The sequence below is a fragment of the Mobula birostris genome, chromosome 27, assembly GCF_030028105.1.
Source record: "Mobula birostris isolate sMobBir1 chromosome 27, sMobBir1.hap1, whole genome shotgun sequence".
Lineage (NCBI taxonomy): Eukaryota > Metazoa > Chordata > Chondrichthyes > Myliobatiformes > Myliobatidae > Mobula > Mobula birostris.
In genome coordinates this window covers 18229136-18247128 of record NC_092396.1, presented here as the reverse complement: position 1 = coordinate 18247128, position 17993 = coordinate 18229136, and the positions used below count along the sequence as shown (strand labels likewise).

At 46.1% G+C, this 17993-nt stretch overlaps 1 protein-coding gene and 1 pseudogene across 1 annotated transcript; one reads left to right on the top strand and one right to left on the bottom strand.

The window, feature by feature from the left end:
• Positions 1 to 262: 262 nt before the first annotated feature.
• LOC140188800 (transcription factor HES-5-like) lies at positions 263 to 4796 on the bottom strand. Its single transcript, XM_072245447.1, has 3 exons — positions 2355 to 4796; positions 2044 to 2212; positions 263 to 1387 (listed from the first exon to the last, which is right to left on the bottom strand). Exons 1-3 carry the CDS (start codon positions 2430 to 2432, stop codon positions 1146 to 1148), a joined length of 489 nt encoding a protein of 162 aa, XP_072101548.1. The 5' UTR covers positions 2433 to 4796; the 3' UTR covers positions 263 to 1145.
• Positions 4797 to 10603: 5807 nt separating this feature from the next.
• On the top strand, positions 10604 to 15417 carry LOC140188799 (transcription factor HES-5-like; annotated as a pseudogene).
• The last annotated feature ends 2576 nt before the right edge of the window (positions 15418 to 17993 follow it).

The window sequence follows — 17993 nt, the reverse complement described above, 5'->3', positions numbered from 1 at the left end:
TGTACCTAAGAACAGTTATGAATACAAGGTTTGACTGGTTCTTGAAGAATCCAGCTGAACGATTTAAAGCTTACCACAGCCAAGATTAATGAGCCCAACCAAAAGTTTCTTTAAACTGCTTTCTGTGGTGAAAGGCCAGCAGGGTTCAGTATGGAGCAGCACTGGTCCAGTAGCACAACCGCACACCCCAACACCAGTACTGAGCAGCAGGATAACCAGAGAATAATCTGCTGTTTGTATACAACATTTTATTAAAGCACACATTTAACATACAGATAACAATAAGACTGGCTTTCAAAAGTTATATCACAAAATTAATGCATAATAGTAAATCAGCTTTCACAGAGCAACAAAATTCACACATGGCGGGGAAGTGATTTTCCTGCACTCTGAAATGTGGATTAGAAAGGAAAGTACCTGCCCTTCCCTAGGACACAGTGGGGAGATTCATTGGAAGGCAGGTTCCAGGTACCATCGTGACAGTGACAACCTGAAAAACCACAGAAGGATATTCGGCCAGTCCAGCTAGCCGAAGCCAATTCAATGATCGTCCGATTTGACCTGCTCCCACGCTCTTTCCTCAAAGCCCAGAAGATAACTGTCCAATATGATCCCCCAACAACCCTTACTTACTCAACATACGGGGTTTCAAATATTGAAACTATTCCAAGACACAGTTTATTGACTTACCCATCACTGCTAAACGCAGTTTATTCACCAGTATACTGACTTCCCCTGCACTGCTAAACGCAGCTTATTCACCCAGTATACTGACTTACCCTGCACTGTTACAGTGTCATTGCAAAGGATAAAATCCTCAATTCTTCCAAAGAAAGCTTCAATTTCGCAGAAATCGACAATAAGCTTCAGAGCAGCTCAGGTGACAGCAGTCTCCACATCCCTCCTCACCAAGACCAATAAGCCCTAACTTCCTGAACACAGTTAGGTGATTCCACCATGGGAGGATATCCGCCATGACAAATCACACTCATGGTCAATAGCTCGTGCCAGCTGTTAACCGGGATCCAACCACAACCCCAATCAATTAACACCAATCATCGATCTACAATCACAGACACTTGTCAATATCACAAGACAGCACAAAAGCTTGGGACCCCAGTATAGAAGGGTCTCTGTTGTCTCACTCAGAATTGCCAGGGTCTCCACAGGGTCCCGGTGCTAGGAGGCTCCACTTCTTTCGCAGCAAGCTGCCTGAGAGTGGTTTGGTGTGGGGACGAGTCACGGTCAGGGCATGTTGCCCCCCCCCCCCCCAGAGGCACAGCAGCAGTCCGGGCACCTGGGTCTGGTGTGCCGACAAGATACCGAGAGCCTCCTGCATTTACTGGATGTGGCCATCGTCGTTCCCCTGCATAGGGGGGTCTGGAAGCTGGAAGGAGGAGACAGACAAAATTAGGCCTCGGCTGCAACACTGAGTCAAGCATTTGACATTTTGCCAACATCCTTGTGAAATGAACAGAGATCAATAATCATCTCTTCCCATTCTGTGGCACCTCCCCGCCATGCCTTACCTCCGTCCCTCCCTCTCAGAGAGAGGGCCCCAGCTTAACTCTCCAGAACCTCTCACATGGATGTAAAGAATTCTATAGTTAATTTTTACATCCTAAAACCATAATTAGGCCATTTACCCGTTGAGCCTACTCCATCATCTGATGCTGGCTGATTTATTTTCCCTGCCAATCCCGTTCTCCTGCCTACTCCCCGAAGCCTTTGACACCCCTGACCTTCTGTGTTAAAGAAGAGCAGGGCAGATCATCCAGGACCAGTAATTCTGCCTCGACCAATACCGCTGGCACAAATGATCACAATCACGGTCACACAGTCATGGAGCTGTTTGTGGGATCTTGCTGTGTACAATCTATCCCTTCATTTCCCACGTTACAGGAGTGACTATCTTTCTATGGGTTCTTTTTCCACACTCATTCCCATAAAGATGTGCGTCAGTGACTAATCTCTGACTTACACAGGGAATTCTCAGCCTTCCCAGTCACTGAGAGAAGCTAGAAATATTCGGGAAACACTCACCAAGCAGGTGGTGATGCCTCAGGAAGCTCACACATCTTTCCAAGATCTCAGCTTTCTCCAGTCTGTAGTTCGGCTCCGAGTGAAACTCTCTCTCCAACAATCCCTTCAGCTGCACAATGCTTCTGTGGATGCGATCTCTGCGCCGTTTCTCCACCGCGGGTTTCATCAGCTGCGGGACAAGGGGAGAGAAACAGCTCAGCAAGGGATTGGCAGCCCCCCCCCTCCCCCCACCACAAAACCTGCCCTCTCGCCATCTCCTTCTGGCTCAGAAACACCAGCCCCAGAACCCCCTCCGTCTCACCCTCACTTACCCCACATGGTTCTCTGCAGCTGACCCTGGGTTTGGTACCTTCCCTCAGGCGCCGACCGGCAGCGGTGCCCGGAGACATGTCTGCTGGGCTGAGCGTGAGGGTGAAGCCCAGCGCGGACCGTGTGAGTGAGAGGCACTGACTGATCCAGCTCTCTGAGGCCGACCTGGGCAGCTGCTGTATTTAAAGGCCGATATTAGCATGACAAAGTGTGGGGCTCTGCTCCCACTCGAGTTCCCACACTCACCAGCCAATCCCCCAACTCACTGACAGCACAATAGACGTGTGCCCGGCTACACGGGCAATTAGTGACGGGATCGGCCTCCGTATTGTGGGCAGGGCGGCCTGAATCTCTGAGGGCCATCTGGACAGCAAGTGAGTCTCACAAATCCCAGGATATTAATGTCGGCACATCCTGGGAAAGTGGCTGGAGGTGGGAGCGAGGGACAGCTCCCATGTCAGAATCAAATATCATTGATTAACATCTCGTTGTGACAGGTTGTGAGGCAGACAATGACTTAATCTGATACAGGAGATGATCAGCTCTCAAGTGCACTTTCTGAATTGCTGTCCCAATTTACAAATGGCTCACTGCTGTCTTTGTGAGGGAGAAAATATCGAAGGATGGGATGTAGATTTCATCAGCATAGTCACCACTCATTAGCTTCTCTGACAAAATGGGATGTCCTGATGAAGGATCTCAACCCATCACAGTTTATTCCCTTCCATAGATGCTTTCTGGCTTGTTGAGTTACTTCAGCATTTTGTGCTCAGGATTTCCAGCATCTTGCATTTGGGATATGCTTCTTGTTGAGCTATTCCCACAGAGAAGCTGTGCGATTATGGGACTGGAGTTACCTTGTATCTTCAACCGGGTAAACATGGCAGGTTTCCAATTCACACAAGAGTACCTGACTTGAAACACTGGCTGTCCATCGGTCTTCCGCAGGTGCTGCCTGACCTGCTGAGTTCATCCATCACTTTGTTTTCGCTCCACATTCCATCTTCTGTCGTGTCGTGTGTCTTCCGTCCACAATGATGAACTGATTTGCCATTTAATGAGCTGATTGGGAATTCAGGGCAATCAAAAGCAGCTTCCTTATCAGTTTTTTTTGTTTACAAATTTTAAAGAAAACATTCCCTGCCCACTCTTCAAATCTTTAGACCACTGCATTTCAATAAAATAAGACGATGGATAAAAAACCTGAAATGGTCTAAATGCAATTTCTTTTTTACAAAGCACATTTAATGGAGCACTGCCACAAGAAAGCAGCATCCATCATCAAGGACCCCATCATCCAGGCCATGCCATCTTCTCACTACTTCCACTGAACAGGAGGTACACGAGACTTACCCACACTACCAGGTTCAGGAATGGTTACTACCCTACATCCATCAGGCTCCAGAACCAACGTGGATAATTTCAATTGCCACTATTCTGATCTAATTCCACAACCTACAGACTCACTTTCAAGGAATGCTCTCAGTATTTTTTTTATTTGCATAATGTCTTCTTCTCTTCTTTTGCACATTGATTGTTTGTTAGTCTTTGTTCATGTATTGTTTTTCATATGTTCAAAAACTTTAGAGAACTAATTATCTCTAGATAATTAGCTTGTCCTGTACATGCTCACCAGCTCCCTCTCCAGCAATGTCTATGTATCTAAATTCACTTCCCTTTTAGGAGGTGTTGTCTCCTTCAATCCTGGTCTCCTGTGACTTTACCTACTACCAACGACAGCCATGCCTTCATCTACCCGCCCCAGACCTCTCTACCTCTACTTCCTATTTTTCTAACTTGGTCCTCAGCCATCAGTAAATTAATAGTCAATGATGAATGGTGGAGCAGACTCAATGGGCCTCATTCTGCTTCTATGACTTAAAAAGTCTTTAAAAGTAACCTGTTTCACCGTACTTTAGATAACCTCTTACCATATCACTGCATTTGTTTAATCACACCTCTGAGATGCACCCTTTGCTGTCTCAGAGGTCTTTCGTAAGTTCAAGTCAGTGCCTGAGCCTGTTAGCTCCTGGTCATGTTCACAGGGTGAAAGGCTCTTTGTCTGGGTCAGGGCAGCACAGTAGCAGAGAGGTTAGCGCCAGCGATCACCGATGGGGGTTCAATTCCTGCCGCTGGCTGTAAGGAGTTTGTATGTTCTCCCCGTGACCATGTGGTTTTCCTCCTGGAGCTCTGGTTTCTTCCCACAACCTAAAGACATGTGTTTAGGGTAGGGTTAGTGAGTTGTTGGTGGCAGGAGCAAGATGACACTTGCAGGCTGCCCCCTGCACAATCCTCCAGTTGTGTTGGTGGTTGATCCAAACTGAGGCATTTCACTGATTGTCGTGGAGTTTCCAGAAGTTACTAATTAACCTACTTGTCACTCGCAGGAAGAGTGAGAGATAAATAGCTATTTGTCAGAAGGTGGATGTGTTAGATGACCAAAGGCAGAGGGTTGGAGGAAGGGAGGTTGGAGACAGAAAGTTTTGTGACGGGTTACCAATCAACATAGAATGATGCAAAGCTGGCCCATTGAACCTATGCTGGCTCTTAGAGTGATCCATTCCCCCACTAATCATCTAAACATTTCCACCAACTTCCCCAAATGTAACCACACACCTCAGGACTAAGTACAGTTTAGGAGGAGAAGGAGAAGGTGGCGGCGCAACGCAGTGCGCGCGGCCGCTCTGAATGATATTGTAGGTGTTAACTAGGGGGCTGTGCACAATCCTGATTTGATGGAGACAGCCATGAGAAGCACAGAGGAACACCTGGAGAAACTTCTGAAATGCCCGCTTTGCTGCCGCTGCTACTGTGCCATCGAGAATCTCCAGAGGGAAGGCCCCAAATCCTCGGCTTTGCCTATTGCCTGTTGCCGGGGCTGGGGTCGAAGCACTCAGCAGAGATGGTGCTCGGTGCTCGGTGTCAGAGAGGTGGTCAGAGGCTCAGAGTTTTCGGACGGACTCGGACTGTGGTTGGATGCTTCCAGGATGCTGCATCGGCAAGTTTGCGGCGCTGGAGGTTCACCGTCTGCGTGAGATGATGGGACTTTCGAGAGACTTTGAGACTTTTTACTGTGCCCGTGGTCTGTTCTTTATCAAGTTACGGTATTGCTTTGCACTGTTGTAACTATATGTTATAATTATCTGGTTTTTGTCAGTTTTTCAGTCGGTTTGTCATGTGTTTCTGTGATATCATTCTGGAAAAACGTTGTATCATTTCTTAATGCATGCATTACCAAATGACAATAAAAGAGGACTGCATGTCCTCATAATCTAAAATTTGCGGTGGTCGTTTCACCCACGCAGGACATTTGTAGAAAGTAAGAAGAGAGTGTAGCACCCACGAGAAACCCATTCAGTCACAGGGAGAATGCACAAACACCATGGAGACAGAAATGATCCTGCAGATGCTGGAAATCTTGAGCAACTGACACAAAATACTGGAGGAACTCAACAGGTCAGGCAGTATATGGAGGGAAATAAACAGTTGATGTTTCAGGCCAAGACACTTCATCAGGACCGAAAGCCAGAGAGACGGCACCAGATTGAACCTGGGTCACAGGTGCTGAGTCAGCAACACTACTGCTTCTCCATGCTGTGCATGCTCCAGGAGTCTACCAACTGAGAGCTGGCAACTCGAAGGAAAGCAAGCCTTAATCACTGATGAGGAGCTGGTTATTCATGGAGATCTGAATGACGTGTGTCAAGGAAGAGCGTGTAGGAGGAGTCCATTCAGTTCTACGTCATGAAACCTGGATGGAGAAACTGCAAAACCATTGTTGAGAGAAGCATCTGTTTCAAAGGGAATTATATAACCACATGAAAACGTAAAAGGAGAAGAAAACTCACTGACTTGAAATATTAAACACAAGACATTCTGCAGGTGTTAGTCATGCAGAGCAACAGACACAGAATGCTGGAGAAACTCAGCAGGTCAGGCAGCGTTGATGGAAATGAACAGACAATTGATGTTTTGGGCTGAGGACCTTCAACGTGACTGGAAAGAAAGAGGCAAGACCCCAGAATAGAAAGATGGGGAGAGGGGAAGGAGGATAGCTAGATTAGATTAGATTAGATTATGAGGACAAGCAGTCCTCTTTTACTGTCATTTAGTAATGCATGCATTAAGAAATGATACAATTTGTTTCTCCAGAATGATATCACAGAAACACAAGACAAACCAAGACTAGAAGCTCATAAGTGAAGCCAGGTGGGTGGGAAAGGTAAAGGGCTGGAGAAGAAGGAATCCGATGGGGCAGGAGAATGGACCCTGAGAGAAAGAAGGAGGGGCACCAGGGGGAGGTGATAGGCAGGTGAGGAGAAGAGGTAAGAGGCCAGAGTGTGGAATAGAAGATGAAAGAAGGGGGAGGGAAGAATACTTGATGTTCATGCCATCAGGTTGGAGGCTTTCCAGATGGGATATGAAGTATTGCCCCTCCGCTCCGAGAGTGGCCTTGTTGGGGCAAAAGAGGAGGCCATGGACCAACAAGTCAGTACGGGAATGAGGAAAGGAATTAAAATGGTTGGCCACCGGGAAATTCTGCTTTTGGCAGATGGACCAGGGGTGCTCAACAAAGCGGTCCCCCAGTTTGTATTGGGTCTCACCAATGTAGAGGAGTCACATTAGGAGCACTGGATGCAATGGACGATCCCAACAGACTGGGAGGTGAAGTATTCACTCACCTGGAAGGACTGTTTGGGGCCCTGAATGGAGCTGAAGGAGGAGGTGAATGAATAGGTGTAACATTTCTGTCGTTGGCAGGGATATGTGACAGGGTGATTAGTGGGGGAACGAATGCACAAGGGAATCATGGAGGGAGCAATCCCTGCAGAAAGCAGAGAGTGGTGGACATAAAGATGTGTTTAGTGGTAGGATCCCATTCAAGATGGTTGAAGTTGCACAGAATGATGCATTGGTTGAGGAGCCTCATAGAGGCTCAGAGGACAAAAACAACTGTATCCCTGTTAAGGCAGTGGGAAAATGGGGTGAAATGAAAGAGATGCATTTGAGGGCAGCATCGATTGTGGAGGAAGGGAAACCCCATTCTTAGAAGAAGGAGAACATCAATTATGTCCTAGGAAGGAAAGCCTCATCCTGGGAGCAGATGCGGCAGAGACAAAGGAGATGAGATAGCAATTTTACAGGAGGTAGAGTGGGAAGAGGTATAGTCAAGCTAGCCATGGGGAATTGGTATGTTTTTTTTCATAATTCATATTTTTATTATTATTTATTCTTATTTTACAAAGCAGCACAGCATATCATAGAGCAGGTAGAGTACAGCATATTGACACAGCCAACCCATGACAGGAAAACAAGTAAAACTTAGAAACAGAAAGAAGTTCTAATTTAAGTTTAAATTAACATACAACCAAAATTGATCCCACGCGTCTTGCACTTCTCCCTCACTGTTAATTCTTCCCAACATGCGTTTATATGATGAAGTCTTAATCATTTCCTCAGTCCATTCCTTCATAGTGGGACATCTGGGTTTTTTCCAGTTTTGCAATATAATTCTTGCAGCTGTGATGAGGCCCACCTTTAAAATAGTAAATTTGTCATTGTTTACATTAGGTGTCATTGTCCTATCACCCAGGAGACCAAGCCGTGGGCACAAGGGCAGTGTGGAACCCGACCAACTCCCCAACAAATCAAGAAATTTACACCAAAATGGACAAACCATGGAACACTCCCAAAGCATGTGAAAATATGTGCCCACCTCATTTTTACATTTCCAGCATAAATTATTATCAACAATCTCCATTTTGTAGAGTCTAGTTGGTGTCCAATAATATCTGTGTGCTATCTTATATTGAATAAATTTCCCTCTCGCTTCCCTAATATGTCTACCCACGTTTGATAAAATATTTGACTACTCATTATCTTCAATCCTCCTGCCATACTGCTTTGAGATTGTGACACGATTCACCCACAGAGTGCTTGAACAGTTCATAAAACACTGATGCTTTATGAACTTCCTGTGCTAATGGAAAGTATTCAGTTGAAGCGTTACTTTGTGGGTCATCGTTCTTGAATATGCTACTAATGCAATGTCTTATTTGCAGGAATTTGTATGTTTATAAAAGACAGTAAACAGTTTGTCTCCAGAGAGATCAAGAAAAGGAAGTGAATAGTCAGAAGCGGACTGAGTGAATTTATGGGACCTGAAATATTAGTTCTTTTCCTCTCTGTACAAGTGCTGCCTGGTCTGTTAAATATTTTCCTAATTTCCAGTACGTATTATTATTGATTTATGGAAGACCATAAGACCCTAAGACGCAGGAGCAGAGGTAGGCCACTCAGTCCATCGAGTCTTCTCCGCCATTCTATCATGGCTGATATATTGTCCCTCTCAAACAACACACATCAAAGTTGCTGGTGAATGCAGCAGGCCAGGCAGCATCTCTAGGAAGAGGTACAGTCAACGTTTCGGGCCAAGACCCTTCGTCAGGACCGAAACGTCAACTGTACCTCTTCCTAGAGGTGCTGCCTGGCCTGCTGCGTTCACCAGCAACTTTGATGTGTGTTGCTTGAATTTCCAGCATCTGCAGAATTCCTCCTGTTTATATTATCCCTCTCAACCTCATTTTCCTGCCCTCTCCCTGTAACCTTTGAGACTATGACTAACTAAGAACCTAACAACCTCTGCTTTAAATATGCTCAAAGACTTGGCTTCCAAAGGTGTCTGCAGCAAAGAATTGTACAGATCACCACCCTCTGGCTGAAGAAATTCCATCTCACCTCTATCCTAAATGGACACCCCTCTATTCTGAGACTGTACCCTCTGATCTTAGACTTTCTCACCATAGCAAACATCCTATCCATATCCACTCTATCTGGTCCTTTCAATATTCAATAGTTTCAATGAGATCCCCCTTCATTCTTCTAAACTTCAGCACAACCCTAACTCTTACATTCTAGTCCTCTCAAAATGGATGTTAACATTGCATTTGCCTTCCTTAACAATGACTCAACCTGCAAGTTAAGCTTTAGGAAACCCTGCACAAGGTCTCCCAAGTCCCTTTGCACCTCTGATCTTTGAAATTTCTCCCCATTTAGAAAATAGTATATGCTTTTATTCCCTCTACCAAAGCGCATGACCATACGCTTCCCAACACGACATTCCATCTGCCATTTCTTTGCTGATTCTCCCAATCTCTCCAAGTCCTTTTGCAGATTCTGCAACACTGCCTGCCATTCCATTTATATTTGTGTCATCTGCAAACCTGGCCACAAAGCCATCAATTCCATCATCCAAGTCTTTAACATGTAACGTCAAAATAAGCAATCCCAACACCGACCCCTGTAGAACACCAGTTGTCACGGGCAGCCAATCAGAAAAGGCCCCCTTTATTCCACCTCCTTGCCTCCTGTTGGTCAGCTGATCTTCTACCTATGCTAGTATCTTTCCTGTAATACCATGGGCTCTTATCTTGTTAACTAGCCTCATGTGCAGCACCTTGTCAAAGGCCTTCTGAAAATCCAAGTAAACAAAATCTATTGACTCTCCTTTGTCTATTCTGCCTGTTGTTTCCTCAAATAATTCCAACAAATTTGTCAGGCAAGATTTTCCCTTAAGGAAACCATGCTGATTATGGCCTACTTTATCATGTGCCTCCTAGTCTCCGAACCCTCATCCTTAATATTTCTCTTTTACACTATTTATTTACCTTTCTGCTGTACCTTATAGTTGTGACTGCACTTTACTGCTGGCACAAAACAACAAATTTCAGGACTTATGTCACAGATAATAAACAGGATTCTGCTTCTGATCCTCTGTAGCTGCTGATGAATTTCCCGTCCCTGTGGCCGCTCTGCCCATCTGTGAGATGTCAGACACTTTAACCAAGCGAAACAAAGCCACTATAATTGGCACATGATTGTGTTTTAAACAATGCCAGACTCTCCAGAACCAGATGTCAAACAGCAACACTGTTAATTCTGACATGGGAGCTGTCCCTCGCTCCCACCTCCAGCCACTTTCCCAGGATGTGCCGACATTAATATCCTGGGATTTGTGAGACTCACTTGCTGTCCAGATGGCCCTCAGAGATTCAGGCCGCCCTGCCCACAATACGGAGGCCGATCCCGTCACTAATTGCCCGTGTAGCCGGGCACACGTCTATTGTGCTGTCAGTGAGTTGGGGGATTGGCTGGTGAGTGTGGGAACTCGAGTGGGAGCAGAGCCCCACACTTTGTCATGCTAATATCGGCCTTTAAATACAGCAGCTGCCCAGGCCGGCCTCAGAGAGCTGGATCAGTCAGTGCCTCTCACTCACACGGTCCGCGCTGGGCTTCACCTTCACGCTCAGCCCAGCAGACATGTCTCCGGGCACCGCTGCCGGTCGGCGCCTGAGGGAAGGTACCAAACCCAGGGTCAGCTGCAGAGAACCATGTGGGGTAAGTGAGGGTGAGACGGAGGGGGTTCTGGGGCTGGTGTTTCTGAGCCAGAAGGAGATGGCGAGAGGGCAGGTTTTGTGGTGGTGGGGGGGGGGGGGCTGCCAATCCCTTGCTGAGCTGTTTCTCTCCCCTTGTCCCGCAGCTGATGAAACCCGCGGTGGAGAAACGGCGCAGAGATCGCATCCACATTGTGCAGCTAAAGGGATTGTTGGAGAGGGAGTTTCACTCGGAGCCGAACTACAGACTGGAGAAAGCTGAGATCTTGGAAAGATGTGTGAGCTTCCTGAGGCATCACCACCTGCTTGGTGAGTGTTTCCCGGACTATTCCAGCTTCTCCCAATCACTGGGAACGCTGAGGTGCCAAACTGAATACGGCACCTGGCTCAGTGGGAGGTTAAACTCGTGCAGGGTAACAAAATATTGGGAAACAACCAGTGTGACGCTCGGGTTCAAAAAAATTAAAAGCCAGGAATCTACAGGTCAGTTTGCTCATCATCTTTAAATGGCAGGATGCTAGAGTCAATAATCAAAAAGGAACTATTTACTCATTTGGGAAAGTTGAATCTAATAAAACTTTTCAGACCAGATGGAAATAACTAGTGGACTTCTGCTGATCAGTTCTTGTCCCACAGTTATTCACTACTTACATTCGTGACCTGGAAGAAGGAATGAAATTAAATTTACCGATGAGATAAGAATGTGTGGAAGAGCATGTTGTGATGAGAATGCTGTGGGACTGGGTGAGTGAGATTAATGTGGGAAGCATCAGATCAAGCACGTCAGCAAGAGAAATCAGAATGCGGATTATCAAAAGGGAGATACCGCAAATTGGTAAAGTTCAGAAGGATCTGGATGTTCCAGTGCATGAATCACAAAAAGCTCGCAGGCAAGTAGAACAAACTGTTAAGAAGGCAAAAACTGTTTAAAAACAGGGTGATTTTGATCAATTATACAGGTGTTGGTGAGTTTGCACCTGGAATACAGTACAGAGTCCCAGTTGCCTTACCTGGAATAAAAGATTGGAGGTAGTACAAAGCAGATACACAAGCCTAATTCTTGAGATGACAGGGTTGTCCTGCCAAGACAGAGTAAATGGTTTGGACCTGTATTCCTCAGAGTTTAAGAAGAATGAAAGGGGTCCTTCTTCAAACATACATCATCCTGAAAGAGCAGATGTTGTGATGTTCCCCCTACTGTGACCATCTCAGACAGGGGACATCACTACCAAAGAAAACTTTAAAACTGAAGTACAGAACATATGAATTAATGAAGCTTCTCCATTGTTAGATTTGATAGATAGATAGATACACTTTATTAATCCCGAGGGAAATTGGGTTTCATTACAGCCGCACCAACCAAGAATAGAGCATAAATATAGCAATACAAAAACCACAAACAATCAAACAACAAAATGCAAACTATGCCAGATGGAAAGTAAGTCCAGGACCAGTCTATTGGCTCAGCGTGTCTGACCCTCCATGGGAGGAGCTGCACATTCGATGGCCACAGGCAGGAACGACCTCCCGTGCCGTCCAGTGTTGTATCTCGGTGGAATGTGGCCGAAGTCCGACAGTAAAAAGTTCAATATCCAGTCTACAAACACATTCCTCGATCGTAATATGACCCGGATTGCACCATCTGTTGTTAGCCAGAACAGTAAGCACCCAACTCCTTCACACTTAACGCTCTCAGTGCACTTCCGGTCAGCCGGAATGGTCTGGAAGCCTCCCTATTTGTCACAATAGGGAGATATATCCAAATAAAAATGAGACAACTTATCTTTAGTCATGTGGGCCCTATGGACCACTTTAAATTGTTGGAGGGAGTGACGGGCACACAACAATGAGGTATTAACCAATTTTAAAATTTCATTCCAAGTTTCCTCAGAAATTGAAGTCTGTAAATCTTGTTCCCAGAGATTTTTAATTTTGTCTAAAGGGACGTTTCTCATTCCCAACAACATACCATAAATATTAGATATTGATCCATTATGAAAGGGTTTCGAATTAAAAATTACATCTAATAAATTCTTATCAGGACTTTTAGGAAATGTTTGTAATTGAGACCGCAAGAAGTATCTAATATGTAAATACCGAAAAAAGTGGGTTTTTGTTAAGTTATATTTAGCTGGGTTTATTGCATTCACTTTTGCGTGACCTTGGCTTCACTAGAAGAGAGATCAAGTCAACCAGCAGGGCTGTAGCTGAGGCAGCAGAGAAAGGATCAGCATGGCTGTGGACCAAGTATGTCCAGAGGGGCAGATAGTCAGACAGTGTATCCATCTTTTGCAAACCCTTCAGTAGTTGCGTAGACACCTGAAGAGCAGACTATCTGTTGGATGGAAGTGACCAACAACTCTGATAGCGGCAGATGCCAAGTTTTTAAGCTCACCAGTGGGAGGTGGTGCTTTAGCACTGCTGGCCCACCACCTTGAGGGAGTCTTGATCATAAGCGGGCCAAAACTCCTGAAGACAGGTGGCAGATCAACTGATGATCCCACTGGTGATAGCACAGGACAGTTAACATCTTAGTCCACGTGTATTTTTTTAACTCTGACAACTGCTCAAACGAAAAGAGACTTCCTCCAACAAATAGATCCTGAAAGCATTTATTTGAAAAATACTGGAAGGAAGTATTTCAAACTTTTTCTGTGCTTTTTAAAGTCAATTTTAAACCAAGCCCTTTGACTGCCTTATTCGGTACTGTTGGAGGAAAAGATATTATTTTGGAGACTCCTGATTTGCACATTTTGGCTTTTATTTCTCTTATAGCTAGGAGGGCGTTGTTACTTAGGTGCAAGGATGTTGCTCTGCCTACTCATGCCCAATGGCTAAGCGATGTTATGTCAAGCTTCAATTTAGAGAAGATTCGTTGTTCAATTTCTGAATCAAGACAAGACTTTTTAACATTGTGGGGACCTTTTCTGAATTACTTTCAAAATCTTTGATTTGTTATCAAGTACAGATGTTGGCTAATAATATGTTTTACTGTATGATAAGGATTTTTTTTCCCTTTTTCTTTCTTTACCAAACAGCCTTCTCGGTAGTGGGTTTAGATTTTTTTTGTATAATAATAAAATTATTACTTTTCAATATTATGATTTAATTTAATTTACACGAATATGGGGTAATGAAACTATAAGTGTGATTCACATATATTGTATTTGATATATGATATCTCCTCCTGTACTCTGTATTCTTTTTTGTAAGAAATCAATAAAAATATTGAAAAAGAAAACTGAAGTACATAGCAATCTGCATCATTATATGTGTTTAAAGTGGAGGTGGATGAATATTTGATAGATCAAGGAAGAGGGGGGCATTGAGAAATGGCACAGAAGAGGAGGAGTCCAGCTCAGATAATCCAGGGTCATATGAAAAGTTGGGACAGGCGTGAAAGGCTAGGTGACCTTCTCCTGCTCCTGCTTTCTGTACGAACTTTGGCTTGCAACTGAAAAAAATAAACGAATAAAACAAGGACATTCTTGTAAAGTCAGAAAGGAAGGAGACAGATTTGGGAACAGCTTCTTTCCAATAAGACTGCTGAACGGATCCTGACCCGGATCTGGGCCGTACCCTCCAAATATCTGGACCTGCCTCTCAGTTTTTTTGCACTACCTTACTTCCCATTTTTCTATTTATGATTTATAATTTAAATTTTTAATATTTACTAATTTTACTATTTTTATTCTTTAATATTTTTAATCCAGGGAGTGGGAAGCGCAGAATCAAATATCGCTGTGATGACTGTACATTGTAGTATCAATTGTTTGGTGACAATAAAGTATAAAGATACTTAGTGCACAGCAATCTCCCACAAGCAGCACTGTGATCATGGCCACATTATCTGTGTCAGTGATGTTGGTTGGGATAATTACTGGCCAGAAAGACCTGCCAAATGTTTGACTCCAAATGCAGCTCCCGAGGCCTAACTCTTGTCTGTCTCTTTCCAGCCTTCAGATCCCAGGCCAGACACCCCCTGCAGGCTTACAACAACGGCTACACCCACTGTCTTCAGGAGGCCCTCTGCTTCTTGTCGGCACGCCAGACCGAGGGGCCCGAACTGCTGCAGTGCCTCCGAGGAGAGAGGGGACAACACGCCCGGACTGTGAGTCCACCCCACACCACCTCCAGTCGGCTCGCTGCGAAACAAGTTACAGCTCCCAGCATCAGGACCCTGTGGAGACCCTGGCGATTCTGAGCCTCGCCGAGTGAGACTGTGGAGACACTTTTATACCGAGGACATGTTAGAAAAGCGCTTCCCAAGTCTTTGTGTTGTTTTGTCATATTGACAAGTGTCTATGATTGTAAATCGATGATTGATATTAATTGATTGGGGCTGTGGCTCTGCGGAGGGAACCGCTCAGCGGGGCAGCGAAGGGGATTTTGTCTCCACAGGGAGCAGCTTTATCCCGTGTCGGATCCCACACACCACAGGCTTCCCTGGCTTGGCTTGGGTCCACCTCTCTTCCAGGTTGGCTGGAGAGTTGACCTCCGTTCCAGTGAGCTGCGGTGAGGGAGTGGGGAGTGGGTTGGATCCTAGTTGACAGCTGGCATTAACTCCGCCGTGTAATGCAAGGCTGGGTCCCACACAGCCCGCTTCCATCCTCCGCTCTCTGTCGGCACACCGCAGGTGGTGAGGAGAGAGGGCAAAGGCCCAGGTGGCCTCGCTGAGCCCCTTCCCCCTGGTGCCAGGCAAGCCCTCTGGATTTTAGGGTTCATTAGTTTCCTTTCTCAGAGTGGGCGATGCCTTTGTGGGGGAGAGTTTAACGCTGTCCGCCAGCTACCACAGTGGTAGTGACAGAGACCTCGGTGTGAGTGGGTGAGTGGGTGGGTGGGGGAAATATGTTTTTAACTCCTCTCCCTACGCCATGCCCTGTAAGGACACTGCAATATGCCGGGCACTTGGACCCCGAAGACACCCTGGTAGACCGCAGGCCGAATACGGAGTATTTGTGTTGCTTTGTCATATTGACAACTGGCCGTGACTGTAAATCGATTGATTAATAGTAATTGCCCGACGCGCTGGTTCAGCTGAGGCCTCTTGGTGAAGGGGATTTTACCTCAGCGTCGGGGATTTCCAAAGCGGGAACTCCGACACAGTTTTTTTTTGTTTTACTACAAAAATACGGCTATTGCAAATTCAGTACAACAAAACACTGAGACAATAACAGTGATTAACACAAACTAAATTTTAAAAATTCCCACCCCTACCTAGGGTGACATTTATCCCCTGCGCTGCACGATGGTTCCCGGAACACTTCCGTGTCTGGGGCTGTTCGCGCCTCGGCCCGTCCTTTGGTGACTTGTGTGACTGGCAACCTGCCAGAAAGCTGGCGTGGCCTGTGATCCTCCTCTCATCGTGTCCCGGCCCGTAGATAGGGGGGGAAAGTCAGGGGCACCTGGACTTCGTGCACCGGGGCCTCCGTGATCTGCTCCGGGGTAATTACTCATTTCTGTGAAATGGTACCGTTTAAGCTCGTTTCTTTCCTTGGAAGAGTTTGGGGATTTAATCCCAAAGAACGACACTACCAGTGCTGGGTAAAATACACTATATCGTGAAATATTTTCAATATTTGAAAAGAGGTTTGGGGCAATAGGTGTTTTAATGCCGGGCTTTGGGGAAACCAAGTGCCTGATCCTTGCCAAGAGCTTGCACTGGCTTAATGGTTTTCTGTCTTTGCTTTTGTCTGTTCTACAAGGAAATTAAAGTGGGTTTGTTGTTAAGTGCCTTCTTTTGTGACACGTCGTTTCTTTGGGAAAGTTTGCTTTCTGGGGATGAAGTAGATTACTTATTTTGGTTGTTAATGTTGCACATGCTCAGTAGCTGCTCCGCTGCCAGGGAAAATGCTGCCTCCGCTTCATCATCCCCCATTGTAGGTTCAAAACTCCCCCTGGTATTTTGCTGGATGAGGTGGTGGTTCCCTGGAAATGTGCACTGATGCAATGCCTTCTTCTTGAATCAGACTGCAGCATCACATTGGGCCTGGGGTTGAAAGTGCCCAGTTAGGGAATGTGAGGTGACCCATGAATTGCTATCCCAGAGTTCCTTGGTGACTTGAGCGTCAACTCTGAATTCTCTTGCAAGTTAGTTGAGTGCAATATGAGTCCTGAAATTCCACTTTCTAAGCAGTGGTGCCCCGTGGAAGCAGGAATAATGAGCGGCAGCTGGATTCTCCCACCGGGAAGGAAGTGATGTTGGATTCACCCGGTGGCCAAACGTTTTAATTCCGATTCCCATTCCCGTTCCGCCATGTCGGTCCATGGCCTCCTCTTGTGCCAAGATAAGGCCCCCCTCGGCGTGGAGGGGCAATACCTGGATTTCTGTCTGGGTAGCCTCCAACCTGATAGCAAGAATATTGATTTCTTGGTTTAAAAAAAATCCCTTCCCCTCCCCTCTTCTTCTATTCCCCACTCTAGCCTTGTACCTTTTGTCACCTGCCTATTAGTTACCCCTGGGTCCCCTCCTCCTTCCCTTTCTCCCATGGTCCACTCTCCTCTTCCATTAGATTTCTTCTTCTCCAACCCTTTACCTTTCCCACCCATCTGGCTTCACCTATCACCTTCCAGCCAGCCTCCTTCTCCTTCCCCCACCTTTTTATTCCAGCGTCTTCCCCCTTCTTTCTCTGTCCTGAGGAAGGGTCTTGGCCTGAAACGTCTCATTTCCATAGATGCTGCCTGACCTGCTGAGTTCTTCCAGCATTTTGCACGTGTAACTATGGATTGACTGGGAGTCAATTTTCCCCTGCCCTGTCTCTCAGCATCATTCAACCACCTTCCACTGGGCCTTTGGAGATCATCACCAGTAACAAACATGTGCTTTAATATGTTGGAGGGAGAGGACCGAACAGAAGGGGGCAAAAGTTAGAGGCCTAGTATTTGAGGTTCTGGTCATCAGAGAGTCCAGAGTTGAGGCCTGGAGTTTAGGGTCCTCATCAACGGCAAGTCCTGGGGTCAATACGGAAGATCAACACCTGGAGGTCAGTCGGAGGTTGAGCCCGATGGCTGGAGCCCTGATTCTGCAGGTCCACTGGCGAAGTCAAAGTTTAACGTCTGCGAATCCACAGGAGGCCAGACAGCCCGTCCTAGGGTTGGGGGACTGTGTGTGTGTGTGTGTGTTTGTGTGTCCAGGTAGGGGTGGCTGGGTGTCAGGGAGGAACTGGGCTTGTTTTGCTGCTGTTGTGATCTGTGCTGGTTCTGCAAAGCATTGTGGGCTTGCCAAGTTGGCGCTGGAATGTGTGGGTA